The 22,553-nt window shown below is 39.2% G+C and overlaps 1 protein-coding gene across 7 annotated transcripts in view; it reads left to right on the top strand.

The window, feature by feature from the left end:
- Positions 1–22,553, top strand: part of ubxn4 (UBX domain protein 4) — a 190,453-nt gene that overhangs the window by 84,545 nt on the left and 83,355 nt on the right. For all 7 annotated transcript variants that reach the window (XM_077536301.1, XM_077536296.1, XM_077536298.1 and 4 more), the window contains exon 10: positions 3,052–3,154. In XM_077536301.1, coding sequence (XP_077392427.1) covers positions 3,052–3,154 — 103 coding nt within the window. The remainder of the gene's footprint in view (positions 1–3,051; positions 3,155–22,553) is intronic.

The raw sequence follows: 22,553 nt of genomic DNA, 5'->3' as shown, positions 1-22,553 counted from the left end.
GATGACGGATGGCGAACACAGCTTTACGACTGGGAGGCAGCGCCGTGCGACTTACACCACAATTTGTCAATGGATTGTGAATACTTGGGCGAACACGTCTGCTTGCACTATTGTTCGAGCTTTCACAAAAGCAGGCATCATTTCCAAGGAGCCGCACGACGAGACTGACTTTGACAATGAGACGGAGCCTGGCGTGTTTGGAGAACTTTGAGGGATTTGTGGATTGATCAAAAGCAACGTGAGTACATTGTTATGTACTTGAACTGAACTCACTGTTTACATTGTTACGGTTAATACTTCAATAAAGTACAACCAAACTGAGTTTTGCTCTGCTCGCTTCCTTTTTAAAAACATACACTGGCGCTAGCATTAATGCTAGCGATTTGTGACGATTGTTCTAGCATACCGTTAATAGCATGGTATCTTGTGTAGCGTCACTGGGAGCTTGGAGGCGCTCCCAGCATGCTTTGTGGCACTGGCGATTGAAAGGGTGTTTGAAATGCATGTTCTGTGTTAATTATTCTGTTAGTTAGTGGTCCTGTTGTTGTATTGGTTATTGGGGGTGCTTTCTAGTTTGCTGCTTCGTGGTGATTTAATTGTGCCCGGACACCGTGATTGTACATGACAAGGGGAAGAAAGACTTGCTTGCATTCTGCGAGTTGAAAAGGGGTAAACGAGAGCTTTTGCTTACAATAGTAAAAGTGGACATGTTTCTTGCCTGCGCTTTATAATACGGTGCGCCTTATGGTCGTGAAAATATGGTATGTAGAATTTGGATTAATTACGGGCGGGCAGGGTTCTTGAGGTTAATTCCGATTGTGACCACTTGAGGGAATCTTGCTCTATCTAAATTAGGGGTGTCCCGATCCGATAGTGATATCGGATCTGTGTCCGATATCAGCCAAAAAAACAGTATCGGATTTTTTCTGTCCATGTCCAAAAATATCCGATATTTGCACACATATATAAACAGTCCGTTCCAGCTTCCGCTCCTGATTTTCTATCCAGCAGCGTCTGCGCCGAGCATGCAGCGCTCACGTGATCAAACAAACAAGCATGCATGTGAATTAGCTTTTAGCTAACTGAGGAAGAGAGAATATCAACAGTGTGGGAGTATTTTTCATTGAAAAAAGAAAAAGACAGCGGACAGCCACGTTTGTCAAAAGCCGAAGTTCCCCGTGGTGGAAAATGAAGGGAGAAGTTTAATCTAACCAACCTAATCAAGCATTTTTAAAAAGTATCACAAACGAGAGCATGAAGATTTTGAGAAGAGAACCAAGGCGAATAATAGGACAGTCAACGGTGTCGGAATCATTTTCACACCGTAAGAAACTCTCACGTGACGGTAAAAAGGCTTCACGTAAGTATCACTGAAAAGATCGCTTAATTTATTGTGCTTGATGGCCATCCTGTCAATCGTTAGTACTGTCGGCTTTAAATGTAATTGAGCAGCTCAAGCCTCGCTACGTTATTTATATATGTATATATATATGTGTGTATGTATGTATATATATATATATATATATATATATATATATATATATATATATATATATACATACACACATATATATATTTGTTTTTGTTTACTTTATTCGGGTTATTTCTCAGGGTCCTTTATTTTGTATTTATTTTATTAAAATGCACGACATACTTATTACTGCAGTTAGATAATCCAAATTTAGGAATAAACGGGTCATATTTTCTCATATTTAAGGTGCTGATTATTCCTTATTTAAATATCACTTGATCAATGTTCTTCTAACATTTCATACTAAAACAAACGTATCATTCCTGCTGATATGGTATCAGACTGATATTGTTAATTTACAGTACTCTAAGCTAAAATATCAGTATTGGATCGGAAGTAGAAAGCGTTGCATCGGGACACCCCTACTGATATGGTATCGGACTGATATCGGTATCGGACAGTACTTGAGGCTGAAATATCGGTATCGGATCGAAAGTGGAAAAAGGTGTATCGGGACACCCCTAATCTAAATGTAACCTTGAAGGGATGTCTGGAACAAATGTGTTGGACAAATCAATGATAAGACTTTTCTGAAACTTTATAAGCAATTGTAAACGCTGGTCCAGCCTAATAAAGGCTGTCAGGTCTCCACAGGCGTCTAGTTATGTGTTTCCTGTGGCTGTAACAGTGGAAATTAGACCCTTGCTGGAATGGGGTTCAAAGAGTTTTGGACTCTTGAATGGTCTGTGGTATGTGGAGAAGCCACAGTTGATCAGGTTGAGTGAACACATTTCCAGGTGGGCAATGCTTCACAAGTACAAAAAAAAACTTTGAGGGTGACGCGATAATAATTGCTACAGTCTCAAACATTAGATTCAGATTAGGGTGACTGTGGTGACACGACGACACATCCATTTTCAGGATTGTTATCTGTCTTTGGGAATGGTAATTTATTTATTTGTTTTTCTTTGTCAGAGAAAAATCCCAACTGAGTTGTCCAGGTTCTCAGGTCCACTCTCGGATGAACGTTCTGAAGTCTGTCTTGGCTACAGCCAGACAGTTTGGACAGTATGGACGTTTTGGGGCTCATCCCTCTACCGATATTGGGGGCTACAAAAAGCGCTATCCTACGCACCTTGTTCCTGAGGCCTCTCATCGAGAAATGATTGTGTTGCAACTTCCTATAAGACACTGGAAGTAGCAGCTTAGCATTTGTTACAGTGGGTTTAATGTCACGGAGCGGTTTGATTGTTTTTAGTCATAGACTTTATAAAATACTGTATTTGTTTATGTATATTATAGTATCCTGTGTGCAGTCCCATTGTAATGTACCTTACAGAATTTAAATCAATACATCCATCCATTTTCGTAACCACTTGTTCCTCACAAGGTTCACGGGGACAGAATGAAAAATATATGAAAATTCAGATAAATTGTTAAGCTCACAGGCACTAATTCTGCCTGATCATTAAAATGTGGTTGTGAAGAAATGTAACTGGAAGTTCAAATAACCTTTAAACTGAAAACTATGTCTGATGTGCTTTTCTGCAATAATTAGCTTTGTCTCTGTGCATCATCAGTACCATCACAAGGCTTCAGTTTCGCCTCCCAGATGGCTCATCTTTCACCAACCAGTTTTCCTCACAGAGCAAACTTCATGAAGCTCATCAGTTTGTTATACAGGTCAGTAAACCGAATAGGCCTATTCCGCAGTTAATGGTATGCATAGGCTCTGGATCTCCGGCAGCATTTTGACTCTAGCGTATCTTGGTTGGCTACTTCACCTCTGACATCCTGCTTTTTTTAGCTACTCCTTCAGGGCCTGCATTATTATTGAATGACATTCACACTGCAGGAATTAATGCCCAATTTGGATCCTTTGTCAAGTCCAACCTTTTTCTGTATTCATTCACTTCACATTACAAAAACAAATGTGACTTCTAAGATGAATGAAACACATCCATGATGACACACTGATAAACTGACACTGTCACGCAGCACAGTGTTTATTGAAGTAAATGTGGTCCAGCGTGTAGGAGCTCATCTTACTATCTCATATGGACAGAGGATCGATGTGGGAGGAGGGACAACTATTTTGGGGAAATGAGGCGATGCTTTTTCAAGCTCCTCTTTTCATGTAGGCGTCTACTAAAGATGCCATGTTATTGCCGCACGTAATAAATGAACCGTCTGCATACCTGAAGCACTACTATCACCACAAAGGTCAACTTTATGCGTCATCTTTCAAATAAGATTAAGTCAAACATAGTCAGCACCCAAAACTACTTGGCAGAATCACGGTTGATTGTCAGCATTCTCCCTCAGTTGCCTTCATTTGCTTTTTGGATTTAGGGCTGTATGATACGGACAAAATTTCTTATAATTTTTGCAAGACATCTCTATTCTTTGGTCTTTGACTCAGCATGAGACTTCGCATCATTTCAGTGTTTTATAGTGCCTTCTGTATTTTGTTATTTTATTTATACTTATTATATTTACTTAGTCACTTCCTGACATCTTGTTATATTTTTTAATATTAATTTTATTTGCTTGCATATTTACCTACTTATATTTACTGTAATTAATTTTATTTTGTGTTATTTTCTTTCACTTGTGTCTACTAAAAGACTAATTTCTATTCCATGCACAGCACTTTGTATGCAGCAATGGATGTATTAAAGTGCTTTATAAATAAGGTTGAATTGAGATATGTTGATAATATACAGAAACGATACATGGGTTCAGTGAAAAACTAAGCAAAATATCAATCCAAAAGAATGTAAAAAGTGCTCTTTTTTTAATTTGAACTTAGTGACAGTCATCAACATTAACACACTTGGCAATTAAAAAAAATAAAAATCATTCAACTTACATTGTACTGCAACTGTGCTTTTGTGATAAATAATTTTATGCTCCAAAGTTGTATGTATGACTGCTTGGGTCGCGCTATTACACTCTTTTTAATTTTTTAAAAAAATTATTTGTATTTGTATTTTTTTTTTTTTAATACACACACACATATTCTCCACAAATAAACGTGGTCTCTGGACGTGGTTTCCGGGTGGGACGCCAACCCACGCCGCCAGCACCGAGCGGAGGACAAGCGAGTGCCCATTTACACTTCTTTAAACAACACCTTTTCTTTTTATTCCGCTTTCTCGGCTGAAACCAGGATCGACTCATGTTGACAACTCGGAAGCCACGTTTAATCTCGAGAGGTTTTGCGAGACTTCCCGTCACATTCTTGAATGAACTCGGCTCGTGTGGAGTGTGTTGATTGTGCAGTGTGGCCGCACACCACGCACGGTACGTTCAAAACTGGAACTCCCGTGATTTTTTCTCTTCACATGTGGTGTCTGTCAAAGATTGGAAATCGGCCGACAATTTTAAAATCTTGTCGTGTTAACCAGGCTTTACTTGAAACAGAAGGTGCAAGTTTACATGATTGACAGGAGGAATAGTTGGCGAGGCATCTTAAAACAGCCAGGGCTGACTGCAAGGGCGGGCACGGACTCCCATGGCCCACCCATGGCGACGGGTCCGGTCGGATGTGTTGATACTGCAGATGCATCAAATACATACATATCCGTTATACATACATATCCGATTTATATCCAGATACAATACAGGCCAGGGTTGGATATAAAAAAAAATCGTACTTGTACTGTTCACACTTAATGAACAAAGTCACAATACATGTCGCATGTGGGCAAAAAAAAAAAATCAGAATTGGGCTGCAATGTTTTGTTTTGTTTTATTCATTTGTTCCTTTTGGGCAAATTAATCAGAAACCATTACATTACATCGATCACATCACATCATTTGCAACATTGACATCCGAAAGAAGGGCTGACGGGTCGAAGCCGATGGCTTATTAAAAACCCGTCCCCATCAATTCATTACTAAACGCATCAGTCATGTACAGTCAAGTGAAGTCATCTTTATTAGGGCCCGAGCAGCGACCGCTGCGAGGTCCCTATTGTTTTTGTAAAAATTATTATTATTATTAGGGCCCGAGCAGCGACCGCTGCGAGGTCCCTATTGTTTTTCGTTCGAATTATTATTATTAGGGCCCGAGCAGCGACCGCTGCGAGGTCCCTATTGTTTTTGTAAAAATTATTATTATTATTATTATTATTATTATTATTATTATTATTATTATTAGGGCCCGAGCAGCGACCGCTGCGAGGTCCCTATTGTTTTTCGTTCGAATTATTATTATTATTATTATTATTATTATTATTCTTTTTCTCCGTAAACAATCGCATTTTTGAGTACCTAAACATTCACGAAAACTCACCAAACTTTGCACACTCCTCAGGCCCGGCGAAAAATTTGATATTATGAAGTCGTCATAACAACGCGACTCTATAGCGCCCCCTCGCGTAGATAAATAAAAACCAAGCCTGGCACGTTTGAGCTAGAGCAACGAAAATTGGCAGGCACGTGTAGCACCCCGAGACGCACAAAAAAGTCTATTGGGACCATGTAGCTAAAATGTACAGGAAATGAGCTATGAATTTTTTTATGTCCAATTTTGGCCTATTTTGGCACATTCACTGTGGTCATGCTTTTTCCCCCTCTGCAAACATTTTTCATCCAATTCACATCAAACTTGGCATTTATCATCTCAAGACCTGAGAGAACAACTGGGCAAAAAGTCTTGCCTTTTCGAAATACTATATGATGGGGGCGGGGCATCAAATATTGTCTTTAAAATTTCATTTGTCCAGAAAGAGCAAATGCTTAATAACTCCCATGTTCAAGCTCCAAAAAATCTCAAACTTCTCAGGCAACGTAATAGTCACGGCCTGAAAACATCTATATGATAAAATTCAGTTATACATATAGCGCCACCTAGTGGTGACAATAAATGTCATACTTTACGTTTTTAGCTACTGCGCTGAGCTCGTTGAAGGGATCCAGTTGAAAGTTGGTCAGAAAAGCCTTAAGATGTTGATCATGCCCAACACCGAATATTGTAACTTTTCGCCAAAGGGCGTGGCCGCTACGGTGCCGCAAAATCTGAAGATTTTTCGTGACAATAAAAGCTGCATGAACTTGACCGAGATGATCCTATCTTCTCAAAATTTCACACATTTGATGAGAGTCCAGCCCTAAAGACATCTTCGAACTTATATTTCATCTTACTGATAGCGCCACCTAGTGGCAATTTTTTTTCTTACGAATTTTCTTGTAAATTTTTTCTCCAAACACGTTAACTGGACCAACCTCATATTTGCTCAGATGAGGGTTTCGGCCTTCATGATGTCACAACACGAAGTTTGTGAGTTTTCGCGAATCGCTGTGGGCGTGGCTAAGCACTGTTCGCCAAGAAAACAACGCCAGTTTTGAGGGTCTAAACATGCGCAGAAACTCATGAAACTTGGCACACACATCTGGCCTGGTAAAATGAACAATATTTTATTGTTGATTGTGCTATTTTTACAAAAATGACTCAATAGCGCCCCCTAGAATTTTTTAACGAAGCAGCCCCGATTGTACGTTTAAGCAAGATCTACGAAAATTTTTACGTGTATGAGGGAGCCAAAGACCTACAAAAAAGTCTCTTGGACCCATATGCTAAAATGAACAGGAAGTGAGCTACGAATTTTTGAATGTCCCATTTTTTACGATTTTTGCACATTTTCAGAGGGCATACTTTTGCCCACTTCTCCTACACGTTTTATCCGACTGACTTATGACTTGACCTGGACGATGCCAAGACCTGAGACAACAACAGACGGAAAAATCTTTACTTTTGGAAATACTATATGATGAGGGCGGGGCATCAAAATTTGTGTTTCGCACTGAAAAAGGATATGCTTAATAACTCCCCGATACATGCTCCAAAAAATCCCAAACTTGACATGTATGTTTATCGTCAAGGCCTGAAGGTATCTCTATGACAACATGCAGTTATATATGCAGCGCCACCTAGCCCTTGAGGCATGAAAAAAAAATACCCCACTTACGGTATTTTGTACAAAAAATGTAAACTCATTCTAAGTGTGATAACTAAGTCATTTAGGAATATTCTTTTACCTTCCACCACTCAAAATATTCACTGGCATCAGACCTAACCAAACATACATATTTTTGTTATTTAGTTTTATGTATTTTTGATAGCCTCTATGGACATTAAAAGCAATATCGTGAATGAAGGCTGTGCTTAATAACTCCCAGGTACATGCTCCAAAAAATCCCATATTTGAAATGTATATTTAGAGTCAAGGCCTGAAGGTATCTCTATGACAAAATTCAGTTATAAATACAGCGCCACCTAGTCCTTGAGGCATAAAAAAAATGCCTCACTTACGGTATTTTTGCAAAAATTGTAAACTCATTGTAAGTGTGATAACTAAGTCATTTATGAATATTCTTTTACTTTCCACCACTCAATATGTTCACTGGTATCAGACCGATCCAAACATACGTATTTTTTATTTAGTTTTATTTATTTTTTTTATCGCCTCTATGGACAATAAAAGCAACATTGTGCAATGAGTACGAGCGATGATGTGTGTATATATACTTTTACGAAAAATACCAATCAGAGCAACTCATTGCCTAAAAATAAAAAAAAGACGCTGATTTTTGCAGATCTTAACAATCACCAAAACCCATTGAGCTTGACACACTCATCACACCTGGCAAAAAAAAAAAAAAAGTCCACATGTTTATCATGCCATTTTCAAAGAAATTCTGCTTCCAATGTGCCAATACCCCAATGTGCAAGTTCCCCAACGTGCAAGTACCCCAACGTGGCCCGGGCTGCGAGGGCCCTTTATAGCTGCTCGCAGCTCTAGTTAGGGCCCGCCGCTGCGAGGTCCCTATTGTTTTTCGATCGGATTATTATTATTATTATTAGGGCCCGAGCAGCGACCGCTGCGAGGTCCCTATTGTTCCTGAAGGAATTCTTATTATTATTCTTCTTCTTCTTTTTCTTTGTTATTATTCTTTTCCGCAAACAACCACATTTTTGAGGCACTAAACATGAACGAAAACTCACCAAACTTTACACGCAGATCGGGCCTTGCGCAAAATTTGATATTTTAAAGTCGCCATACATGATAACAGAAAAATGGCTCTGTAGCGCCACCTACATAGGTTTAACGGATCCCTGTCCCACTACGATTGTCCTATGGCTATGAAAATTGTGTGGCACCTGTAGCACATCCAGATGAACAAAAACCTCTTTGATATGTGTACCTTAAAATAGACAGGAAGTGAGGTATGAGTATTTGAATGTCCAATTTTGGCCCATTTTTGCACATTTACAGGGGTCATACTTTTGCCCGCTTCTCCTATACGGTTAACCCGATTGACTTCAAACTTGGGCTGTACCATCTCAACACCTGGGACAACATCATGGTAAAAAATCAAAAGTTTTTGACATACTATATGACGGTGGCGGGGCATCAAATTTACAGTTTCAAAATTCTTACTTAACGAAGCATTGCCGGTGGTACGTTTAATCGAGAGCTACGAAAATTGGTACACATATGTAACAGACTATGATCTACAAAAAAGCCTGTTGGTGCCATATGCTAAACCTAACAGGAAGTCCACCAGAGGCGAGGCATCAAATTTTGTGTTTCAACATTCTAACTTAATGAAGCATTCCCGGCTGTACATTTCACCTAGATTTACCAAAATTTGAAGACATATGTAACAGCCCTCAAGGTACAAAAAACTCTTTTTGAACCATATGCTAAACCGAACAGGAAGTCTGCCATTTTGATTTACTTTGGAACGTGTTGCCATTTTTTGGGCCATTTCATAGGGGTGTTATTTTAACGAACTCCTCCTACAGAGTTTATCCAATCATCTCCAAACTTGGTGTGATTCATCTTAAGATGTTGAAGATGAAAAGTTATTGAAATCTTTTTATTTCGTCGCACGCTGTTGCCGTGGCATGCACAGTTTGCAAAGGAAAAAATTTCTTCTTAATGAAGCATTCCCAGTTGTACGAAGCAGCTAGAGCTACGAAAATTTGGAGACAAATGTAACAGCCCACGATGTACAAAAAAGTCTCTTGGTGCCATGTGCTAAACCCAACAGGAAGTCCCGTAGGGGCCGGTCATCCCATTTTGAGGTAAAAAACTCCTCTTTAACGAAGCATTCCCGGTTGTACGTTTCACCTAGCGCTATGATAATTTAGAGGCATACATAAGAGCCCACGATGTACAAAAAAGTCTCTTGGAACCATCTGCTAAACCAAACAGGAAGTCCGCCATTTTGATTTACGTTGGGATTTGTAGCCATTTTTTGTGGCCTTTTTTAGGGGTCATATTTTAACGAACTCCTCCTACAAAATTTATCCGACTGTCTTTAAACTTGGTGTGCTTCATCTTAAGATGTTTAAGATACAAAGTTATCGAAAGTGTTTTATTTTGTCGCACGCCGTTGCCATAGCGGTGCATTGTTTGCCAAGTAAAATGCTGCTTTTTTTTTTTTATCTAAACATGTGCAAAAACTCATGAAACTTTACACACACATCAGGCTTGTCATAAGCATGAATATTTTAGAGAGTTTTTCTGCAATTTTCAATAAATGGCTCAATAGCGCCATCTCGACATTTTTATGAAGCTTTTGGAAATGTATGATTCAGCTAGATGTGAAAAAATTTGGATACCTATCAGCCTAAGACTTACAAAAAAGTTTCTAAAGCCATATGCTAAACCAAACAGGAAGTCTGCCATTTTGATTAACTTTGGTATTTGATACCATTTTTGGGGCCTTTTATAGGCGTCATATATTCTTTGGTACGTTTCATCTTAACTCATTCACTGCCTTTGACAAGTATACTTGTCAATTGTATTTTTTAGAGCGGTGCTAAATGGGGGCGAATCTGAGCATGCTCCACTGTAAATATCAAACTTGGAAACAACTTTACTGATGCCCAACCACCGGTAGATGACATCATTGCCCCATTTTATAGGAAATAAACACAGTTTCAGAGTCCATGGGAGAAATGGCTGTATTTTGGCAAACCTACATTTTTCTGCTGTCAATTATAAAAGAACGGGACGGGACAAAAAGTAGGGAGTCTATTCTGTTATTTGGTAGATTTGGTTTATATATAATTATTGAATGGAATATGACGTGAGTATTGGAAATGTAAAAATTTTCTATAATGACTGGCAGTGAATGAGTTAAGATATTTAAGATGAAAAGTTATTGAAATTTTTTATTTAGTCGCACGCCTTTGCTGTAGCGATGCATCGTTTGCAAAGAAAAATGTTTTTTATATGATTCAGCTAGATGTGTGAATATTGGGAGGCATACCTATCAGCCTAATACCTCCAAAAAGTATTCTATAGCCATGTGCCAATCCATTTTGATTTTAAATTGTGCATCATTTTTGGCCTTCCATGAAACTTTGCAAACACAAAGCATGTCTAAAACATTTATTAGGGCCCGAGCAGCGGCGGCGGCGGTGCCGCTGCGAGGCCCTATTGTTTTTGTAGGAATTCTTCTTATTAGGGCCCGAGCAGCGACCGCTGCGAGGTCCCTATTGTTTTTGTAAAAATTATTATTATTATTATTATTATTATTATTATTATTATTATTAGGGCCCGAGCAGCGACCGCTGCGAGGTCCCTATTGTTTTTGTAAAAATTATTATTATTATTATTAGGGCCCGAGCAGCGGCGGCGGCGGTGCCGCTGCGAGGCCCTATTGTTTTTGTAGGAATTCTTCTTATTATTCTTCTTTTTCTTCTCCGCAAACAATCGCATTTTTGAGACACTAAACGTGAACGAAAACTCACCAAACTTTACACGCACATCAGGCCTGGCGAAAAATTTGATATTTTAAAGTCGCCATACATGATAACAGAAAAATGGCTCCTTAGCGCCCCCTACATAGGTTAAACGGATCCCTGTCCCGCTACGATTGTCCGACGGCTATGAAAATTGTGTGGCACCTGTAGCACATCCCAATGAACAAAAACCTCTTTGAAGTGTGTACCCTAAAATAGACAGAAAGTGAGGTATGAGTATTTAAATGTCCAATTTTTGCCAATTTTTGCACATTTACAGGGGTCATACTTTTGCCCGCTTCTCCTACACGGTTAACCCGATTGACTTCAAACTTGGGATGTACCATCTCAACACCTGGGACAACATCATTGTGAAAAATGAAAAGTTTTTGATATACTATATGACGGTGGCGGCGCATCAAATTTAGAGTTTAAAAATTCTTACTTCACGAAGCATTGCCGGTTGTACGTTTAATCTAGAGCTACGAAAATTGGTACACATATGTAACAGGCTATGACCTACAAAAAACTCTTTTTGAACCATATGCTAAACCTAACAGGAAGTCCACCATTTTGATTTATTTTGGAACGTGTTGCCATTTTTTTGGCCATTTCATTGGGGTCTTATTTTAACGAACTCCTCCTACAGTGTTTATCCGATCATCTTCAAACTTGGTGTGATTCATCTTAAGATGTTGAAGATGAAAAGTTATTGAAAGCTTTGTATTTCGTCGCACACTGTTGTCATGGCATGCACTGTTTTTAAAGGAAAAAAAATATCCTTAAAGAAGCATTCCCATTTGTACGAAGCAGCTAGACCTACGAAAATTTGTAGACATATGTAACAGCCCAAGATGTACAAAAAAGTCTCTTGGTGCCCTGTGCTAAACCCAACAGGAAGTCCCCCAGGGGCCGGGCATCACATTTTGAGCTAAAAAACTCCTCTTTAACAAAGCATACCCGGCTGTACGTTTCACATAGAGTTACCAAAATTTGTAGAGGTATATAACAGACCTCGAGGTACAAAAAACTCTTTTTGAACCATATGCTAAACCTAACAGGACGTCCGCCATTTTGATTTACTTTGGAATGTGTTGCCATTTTTTTGGCCATTTCATAGGGGTCATATTTTAACAAACTCCTCCTACAGAGTTTATCCGATCATCTTCAAACTTGGTGTGATTCATCTTAAGATGTTGAAAATGAAAAGTTATTGAAAGTTTTTTATTTCGTCACACGCTGTTGTCGTGGCATGCACTTTTTGCAAAGGAAAAAAAATCTTATTAATGAAGCATTCCCAGTTGTACGAAGCAGCTAGAGCGACGAAAAATTGTAGACATATGTAACAAGTCTCTTGGTGCCATGTGCTTAACCTAACAGGAAGTCCCCCAGGGGCCGGGCATCACATTTTGAGCTAAAAAACTCCTCTTTAACGAAGCATTCCCGGTTGTACGTTTCACCTAGCGCTATGATAATTTGCAGGCATACATAAGAGCCCATGATGTACAAAAAAGTCTCTTGGAACTATGTGCTAAACCAAACAGGAAGTCTGCCATTTTGATTTATGATGGGATTTGTTGCCATTTTTTGTGGCCTTTTTCAGGGGTCATATTTTAACGAACCCCTCCTACAAAATTTATCCGACTGTCTTCAAACTTGGTGTGTTTCATCTTAAGATGTTTAAGATGCAAAGTAATCGAAAGTTTTTTATTTTGTAACACGCTGTTGCCATAGCAATGCATTGTTTGTCAAGTGCTGTTTTTTTTTTTTTTTATACACATGAAAACTCATGAAACTTTGCAAACACATCAGACTTGTCATGAACATGAATTTTCAGAGATTTATTGTGCAATTTGCAATAAATAGCGCCCTCTAGACATTTTTATGAAGCATTTCCGATTGTATGATTATGCTAGACCTACAAAAAAGTATTATGTAGCCATTTGCCAAACCAAAGAGGAAGTCCGCTATTTTGATTTTATTTTGGGAATTATACATCATTTTTGGCCTTTTTCATTCAACTTTGCACAGACAAGGCATGGAAAAAACTAACATTTTAAATGGTCCTTGTTCCATGTAACAGTTGTCAAGTGCTGCTTTTTTTTTTTTTTATACACATGAAAACTCATGAAACTTTGCAAACACATCAGACTTGTCATGAACATGAATTTTTCAGAGATTTATTGTGCAATTTGCAATAAATAGCGGCCTCTAGACATTTTTATGAAGCATTTCCGATTGTATGATTATGCTAGACCTACAAAAAAGTATTATGTAGCCATTTGCCAAACCAAAGAGGAAGTCCGCTATTTTGATTTTATTTTGGGAATTATACATCATTTTTGGCCTTTTTCATTAAACTTTGCACAGACAAGGCATGGAAAAAAGTAACATTTTAAATGGTCCTTGTTCCATGTAACAGTACCCCAACGTGCCAGTACCCTGACGTGCAAGTAACCCAACGTTGTGCTCAATAGCGCCCTCTATGCATTTTTATGGAGCATTTCCAATTGTATGATTCAAGCGATACACAACTAAAGATGACTTGACCTAGATTTGTGAAAACTGGGAGGCATACCTATTAGCTTAAGACCTACAAAAAGTATTCTGTAGCCGTATGCTAAACCTAAAAGGAAGTCCGCCATTTTGAATTTATTTTGGGAATTGCGCACCATATTTTGCGTTTTGATTAAACTTTGCACACACAAGGCTTGTCAAAAACATTTTAGATGGTCCTTGTCCTATTTGACAGTACCCCAACGTGCCAGTACCCCGACGTGCAAGTACCCCAACGTGGCACGCCTTTGCTGTAGCGATGCATTGTTTGCAAAGAATTTTTTTTTTTATATGATTCAGCTAGATGTGTGAATATTGGGAGGCATACCTATCAGCCGAATACCTCGACAAAGCATTCCATAGCAATGTGAACAAACACAAAAAGCATGGCAAAACATTTACAATTTAGACGGTTTCTTATGAAACAGTACCCTAACGTGCCAGTACCCCGACGTGCAAATACCCCAACGTGGCACGGGTTGCGAGGGCCCTTTATAGCTGCTCGCAGCTCTAGTTAGGGCCCGAGCAGCTACCGCTGCGAGGTCCCTATTGTTTTTCGATCGGATTATTATTATTATTATTATTATTATTCTTCTTCTTCTTCTTCTTCTTCTCCGTAAACGATCACGATTTTGGGTACCTAAACATTTCCGAAAACTCACCAAACTTTGCACACTCCTCAGGCCCGGCGAAAAATTTGATATTATGAAGTCATCATAACAACGCGACTCTATAGCGCCCCCTAGCATAGAAAAATAAAAACCAAGCCCGGCATGTTTGAACTAGAGCAACGAAAATTGGCAGGCACGTGTAGCACCCCGAGACGCACAAAAAAGTCTATTGGGACCATGTAGCTAAAATGTACAGGAAGTGAGCTATGAATTTTTTAATGTCCAATTTTGGCCTATTTTGGCACATTCACTGTGGTCATGCTTTTGACCCCTTTGCAAACATTTTTCATCCAATTGACTTCAAACTTGGCATTTATCATCTCAAGACCTGAGAGAACCACTGGGGAAAAAATCTTGCCTTTTCGAAATACTATATGACGGGGGCGGGGCATCAAATATTGCCTTTAAAATTTCATTTGTCCAGAAAGAGCAAATGCTTAATAACTCCCATGTTCAAGCTCCAAAAAATCTCAAACTTCTCAGGCAACGTAATAGTCACGGCCTGAAAACATCTATATGATAAAATTCAGTTATACATATAGCGCCACCTAGTGGTTACAATAATTGTCATACTTTACGTTTTTAGCTACTGTGCTGAGCTCGTTGAAGGGATCCAGTTGAAAATTGGTCAGAAAAGCCTTAAGATGTTGATCATGCCCCACACCGAATATTGTAACTTTTCGCCAAAGGGCGTGGCCGCTACGGTGCCGCAAAGTCTGAAGATTTCTCGTGACAACAAAAGCTGCATTAACTTGACCGAGATGATGCTATCTTCTCAAAATTTTACACAATTGATGAGAGTCCAGCCCTAAAGACATCTACAAACTTATATTTCATCTTACTGATAGCGCCACCTACTGGCAATTTTTTTTCTCACGATTTTTCTTCAATGTTTTTCTCCAACCATGTTAACTGGACCTACCTCATATTTGCTCAGATGAGGGTGTCGGCCTTCATGCTGTCACAACATGAAGTTTGTGAGTTTTCGCGAATCGCTGTGGGCGTGGCTAAGCGCTGTTCGCCAAGAAAACAACGCCAATTTTGAGGGCCTAAACTGCCACAGAAACACACGAAACATGGCACACACAGCTGGCCTGGCAAAATGAGCAATTTTTTATCGTCGATTGTGCTATTTTTACAAAAATGACTCAATAGCGCCCCCTAGAAATCTTTAACGAAACAGCCCCAGTTGTACGTTTAAGCAAGAGCTACAAAATTTTTTAGGTGTATTAGGAAGCCCAAGACCTACAAAAAAGTCACTTGGACCCATATGCTAAAATGAACAGGAAGTGAGCTACGAATTTTTGAATGTCCCATTTTTGACGATTTTTGCACATTTACAGGGGGCATACTTTTGCCCACTTCTCCTACACGTTTCATCCGACTGACTTCAGACTTGACCTGGACCATGTCAAGACCTGAGCCAACGACAGGGGGAAAAATCTTGACTTTTCGAAATACTATATGATGAAGGCGGGGCATCAAAATTTGTGTTTCGCACTGAAAAAGGATATGCTTAATAACTCCCCGGTACATGCTCCAAAAAATCCCAAACTTGACATGTATGTTTATCATCAAGGCCTGAAAGTATCTCTATGACAACATTCAGTTATATATGCAGCGCCACCTAGCCCTTGAGGCATAAAAAAAATAATACCCCACATACGGTATTTTGTACAAAAAATGTACACTCATTCTAAGTGTGACAAATGTTGAGGGTTTCGGCCTTCATGATGTCACAACACGAAGTTTGTGAGTTTTCGCGAATTGCTGTGGGCGTGGCTAAGCGCTGTTCGCCAAGAAAACAACGCCAGTTTTGAGGGTCTAAACATGCACAGAAACTCATGAAACTTGGCACACACATCTGGCCTGGTAAAATGAGCAATATTTTATTGTTGATTGTGCTATTTTTACAAAAATGACTCAATAGCGCCCCCTAGAAATTTTTAACGAAGCAGCCCCGGTTGTACGTTTAAGCAAGAACGACGAATATTTTTAGGTGTATGAGGGAGCCCAAGACCTACAAAAAAGTCTCTTGGGTCTACATGCTAAAATGAACAGGAAGTGAGCTACGAATTTCTGAATGTCCCATTTTTGACGATATTTGCACATTTACAGGGGGCATACTTTTGCCCACTTCTCCTACACGTTTCATCCGACTGACTTCAGACTTGACCTGGACCATGTCAAGACCTGAGCCAACGACAGGGGGGAAAATTTTGACTTTTCGAAATACTATATGATGAAGGCGGGGCATCAAACTTTGTGTTTCGAACTGAAAAAGGATATGCTTAATAACTTCCCAGTACATCCTCCAAAAAATCCCAAACTTGACATGTATGCTCATAGTCAAGGCCTGAAGGTATCTCTATGACAACATTCAGTTATATATGCAGCGCCACCTAGCCCTTGAGGCAAAACAAAAAAATACCCCACATACGGTATTTTGTACAAAAAATGTAAACTCATTCTAAGTGTGATAACTAAGTCATTTAGGAATATTCTTTTACCTTCCACCACTCAAAATATTCACTGGCATCAGACCTAACCAAACATACATATTTTTGTTATTTAGTTTTATGTATTTTTGATAGCCTCTATGGACATTAAAAGCAATATCGTGAATGAAGGCTATGCTTAATAACTCCCAGGTACATGCTCCAAAAAATCCCATATTTGAAATGTATATTTAGAGTCAAGGCCTGAAGGTATCTCTATGACAAAATTCAGTTATAAATACAGCGCCACCTAGTCCTTGAGGCATAAAAAAAAATGCCTCACTTACGGTATTTTTGCAAAAATTGTAAACTCATTGTAAGTGTGATAACTAAGTCATTTATGAATATTCTTTTCCTTTCCACCACTCAATATGTTCACTGGTATCAGACTGATCCAAACATACGTATTTTTTATTTAGTTTTATTTATTTTTTTTATCGCCTCTATGACATTGTGCAATGAGTACGAGCGATGATGTGTGTATATATACTTTTACGAAAAATACCAATCAGAGCAACTCATTGCCTAAAAATTAAAAAAAGACGCTGATTTTTGCAGATCTTAACAATCACCAAAACCCATTGAGCTTGACACACTCATCACACCTGGCAAAAAAAAAAAAAAAAAAGTCCACATGTTTATCATGCCATTTTCAAAGAAATTCTGCTTCCAATGTGCCAGTACCCCAATGTGCAAGTTCCCCAACGTGCAAGTACCCCAACGTGGCCCGGGCTGCGAGGGCCCTTTATAGCTGCTCGCAGCTCTAGTTATTATTATTATTCTTCTTCTTCTTTATTCTCCGCAAACGATCGCGATTTTGGGTACCTAAACATTCACGAAAACTCACCGAACTTTGCACACTCCTCAGGCCCGGCGAAAAATTTGATATTATTAAGTCGTCATAACAATGCGACTCGATAGCGCCCCCTAGCGTAGAAAAATAAAAACCAAGCCCGGCACGTTTGAGCTAGAGCAACAAAAATTGGCAGGCACGTGTAGCACCCCGAGACGCACAAAAAAGTCTATTGGGACCATGTAGCTAAAATGTACAGGAAGTGAGCTATGAATTTTTTAATGTCCAATTTTGGCCTATTTTGGCACATTCACTGTGGTCATGCTTTTTCCCCCTTTGCAAACATTTTTCATCCAATTGACTTCAAACTTGGCATTTATCATCTCAAGACCTGAGAGAACAACTGGGCAAAACATCTTGCCTTTTTGAAATACTATATGACGGGGGCGGGGCATCAAATATTGCCTTTAAAATTTCATTTGTCCATAAAGAGCAAATGCTTAATAACTCCCATGTTCAAGCTCCAAAAAATCTCAAACTTCTCAGGCAACGTAATAGTCACGGCCTGAAAACATCTATATGATAAAATTCAGTTATACATATAGCGCCACCTAGTGGTTACAATAAATGTCATACTTTACGTTTTTAGCTACTGTTCTGAGCTTGTTGAAGGGATCCATTTGAAAATTGGTCAGAAAAGCCTTAAGATGTTGATCATGCCCCACACCGAATATTGTAACTTTTCGCCAAAGGGCGTGGCCGCTACGGTGACGCAAAGTCTGAAGATTTTTCGTGAAAATAAAAGCTGCATTAACTTGACCGAGATGATCCTATCTTCTCAAAATTTCACACATTTGATGAGAGTCCAGCCCTAAAGACATCTACTGACTTATATTTCATCTAACTGATAGCGCCACCTAGTGGCAATTTTTTTTCTTACGAATTTTCTTCTACGTTTTTCTCCAAACACGTTAACTGGACCTACCTCATAATTGCTCAGATGAGGGTTTCGGCCTTCATGATGTCACAACACGAAGTTTGTGAGTTTTCGCGAATTGCTGTAGGCGTGGCTAAGCGCTGTTCGCCAAGAAAACAACGCCAGTTTTGAGGGTCTAAACATGCACAGAAACTCCTGAAACTTGGCACACACATCTGGCCTGGTAAAATGAGCAATATTTTATTGTTGATTGTGCTATTTTTACAAAAATGACTCAATAGCGCCCCCTCGAAATTTTTAACGAAGCAGCCCCGGTTGTACGTTTAAGAAAGAATGACGAATATTTTTAGGTGTATGAGGGAGCCCAAGACCTACAAAAAAGTCTCTTGTACCCATATGCTAAAGTGAACAGGAAGTGAGCTACGAATTTTTGAATGTCCCATTTTTGACGATTTTTGCATATTCACAGGGGGCAGACTTTTGCCCACTTCTCCTACAGGTTTCATCCGACTGAGTTAAGACTTGGCCTGGACCATGTCAAGACCTGAGCCAACGACAGGGGGAAAAATCTTGACTTTTCGAAATACTATATGATGAGGGCGGGGCATCAAAATTTGTGTTTCGCAATGTAAAAGGATATGCTTGATAACTCCCCGGGACATGCTCCAAAAAATCCCAAACTTGACATGTATGTTTATCGTCAAGGCCTGAAGTTATCTCTATGACAACATTCAGTTATATATGCAGCGCCACCTAGCCCTTGAGGCATGAAAAAAAAATACCCCACATACGGTATTTTGTACAAAAAATGTACACTCATTCTAAGTGTGATAACTAAGTCATTTATGAATATTCTTTTAGTTTCCACCACTCAAATTGTTCACTGGCTTCACACCGATCCAAACGTATGTACGTTTCCATTTTGTTTTATTCATTTTTGATTGCCCCTTTAGACAATAAAAGTAACATTGTGCAATGAGTACAACGAGCGATGATGTGTATATACACTTTTACAAAAAAATACCAATCAGGGCAACTCATTGCCTAAAAATAAAAAAGGACGCTGATTTTTGCAGGTCTTAACAATCACCAAAACCCGTTGAGCTTGACACACACACTGGCAAAAAAATATTCTACATGTAAACGTTTATTATGCCATTTTCAAAGAAATTTTGCTTCCAATATGCCAGTACCCCAATGTGCCAGTACCCCAACGTGCAAGTACCCCAACGTGCAAGGACCCCAACGTGGCCCGGGCTGCGAGGGCCCTTTATAGCTGCTCGCAGCTCTAGTTATTATTATTATTCTTCTTCTTCTTTATTCTCCGCAAACAATCGCGATTTTGGGTACCTAAATATTCACGAAAACTCACCGAACTTTGCACACTCCTCAGGTCCGGCGAAAAATTTGATATTATGAAGTCGTTATAACAATGCGACTCGATAGCGCCCCCTAGCGTAGAAAAATAAAAACCAAGCCCGGCACGTTTGAGCTAGAGCAACAAAAATTGGCAGGCACGTGTAGTACCCCGAGACGCACAAAAAAGTCTCTTGGGACCATGTAGCTAAAATGTACAGGAAGTGAGCTATGAATTTTTTTATGTCCAATTTTGGCCTATTTTGGCACATTCACTGTGGTCATGCTTTTTCCCCCTTTGCAAACATTTTTCATCCAATTGACTTCAAACTTGGCATTTATCATCTCAAGACCTGAGAGAACAACTGGGCAAAACATCTTGCCTTTTTGAAATACTATATGACGGGGGCGGGGCATCAAATATTGCCTTTAAAATTTAATTTGTCGAGAAAGAGCAAATGCTTAATAACTCCCATGTTCAAGCTCCAAAAAATCTCAAACTTCTCAGGCAACGTAATAGTCACGGCCTGAAAACATCTATATGATAAAATTCAGTTATACATATAGCGCCACCTAGTGGTTACAATAAATGTCATACTTTATGTTTTTAGCTACTGTGCTGAGCTTGTTGAAGGGATCCATTTGAAAATTGGTCAGAAAAGCCTTAAGATGTTGATCATGCCCCACACCGAATATTGTAACTTTTCATCAATGGGCGTGGCCGCTACGGTGACGCAAAATCTGAAGATTTTTCGTGAAAATAAAAGCTGCATTAACTTGACCGAGATGATCCTATCTTCTCAAAATTTCACACATTTGATGAGAGTCCAGCTCTAAAGACATCTACTAACTTACATTTCATCTAACTGATAGCGCCACCTAGTGGCAATTTTTTTTCTTACGAATTTTCTTCTACGTTTTTCTCCAAACACGTTAACTGGACCTACCTCATATTTGCTCAGAGGAGGGTTTCGGCCTTCATGATGTCACAACACGAAGTTTGTGAGTTTTCGCGAATTGCTGTAGGCGTGGCTAAGCGCTGTTCGCCAAGAAAACAACGCCAGTTTTGAGGGTCTAAACATGCACAGAAAGGCACACACATCTGGCCTGGTAAAATGAGCAATATTTTATTGTTGATTGTGCTATTTTTACAAAAATGACTCAATAGCGCCCCCTCAAAATTTTTAACGAAGCAGCCCCGGTTGTACGTTTAAGCAAAAACGCCGAATATTTTTAGGTGTATGAGGGAGCCCAAGACCTACAAAAACGTCTCTTGTAGCCATATGCTAAAATGAACAGGAAGTGAGCTACGAATTTTTGAATGTCCCATTTTTGACGATTTTTGCACATTCACAGGGGGCAGACTTTTGCCCACTTCTCCTACACGTTTCATCCGACTGAGTTAAGACTTGGCCTGGACCATGTCAAGACCTGAGCCAACGACAGGGGGAAAAATTTTGACTTTTCGAAATACTATATGATGAGGGCGGGGCATCAAAATTTGTGTTTCACAATGAAAAAGGATATGCTTGATAACTCCCCGGTACATGCTCCAAAAAATCCCAAACTTGACATGTATGTTTATCGTCAAGGCCTGAAGTTATCTCTATGACAACATTCAGTTATATATGCAGCGCCACCTAGCCCTTGAGGCATGAAAAAAAAATACCCCACATACGGTATTTTGTACAAAAAATGTACACTCATTCTAAGTGTGATAACTAAGTCATTTATGAATATTTTTTTAGTTTCCACCACTCAAAATGTTCACTGGCATCAGACTTATCCAAACATATATATATTTTTATTTATTTTTGATAGCCTCTATGGACATTAAAAGCAATATCGTGAATGAAGGATATGCTTAATAACTCCACGGTACATGCTCCAAAAAAAAATCCCACACTTGACATGTATGCTTATAATCAAGGCCTGAAGGTATCTCTATGACAACATTCAGTTATAAATACAGCGCCACCTAGCCCTTGAGGCTTATATAAAAAATAAAAAAAATACCCCACATACGGTATTTTGTACAAAAAATGTACACTCATTCTAAGTGTGATAACTAAGTCATTTCTGAATATTCTTTTAGTTTCCACCACTCAAATTGTTCACTGGCTTCACACCGATCCAAACGTATGTACGTTTCCATTTTGTTTTATTCATTTTTGATTGCCCCTTTGGACAATAAAAGTAACATTGTGCAATGAGTACAACGAGCGATGATGTGTATATACACTTTTACAAAAAAATACCAATCAGGGCAACTCATTGCCTAAAAATAAAAAAGGACGCTGATTTTTGCAGGTCTTAACAATCACCAAAACCCGTTGAGCTTGACACACACACTGGCAAAAAAATATTCTACATGTAAACGTTTATTATGCCATTTTCAAAGAAATTTTGCTTCCAATATGCCAGTACCCCAACGTGCCAGTACCCCAACGTGCAAGTACCCCAACGTGCAAGGACCCCAACGTGGCCCGGGCTGCGAGGGCCCTT

The sequence above is a fragment of the Festucalex cinctus genome, chromosome 11 (genome assembly GCF_051991245.1).
Source record: "Festucalex cinctus isolate MCC-2025b chromosome 11, RoL_Fcin_1.0, whole genome shotgun sequence".
In the NCBI taxonomy this organism is placed as follows: domain Eukaryota; kingdom Metazoa; phylum Chordata; class Actinopteri; order Syngnathiformes; family Syngnathidae; genus Festucalex; species Festucalex cinctus.
The sequence above is the reverse complement of the archived record's forward strand: the minus strand, read 5'-3'. Positions and strand labels throughout refer to the sequence as shown.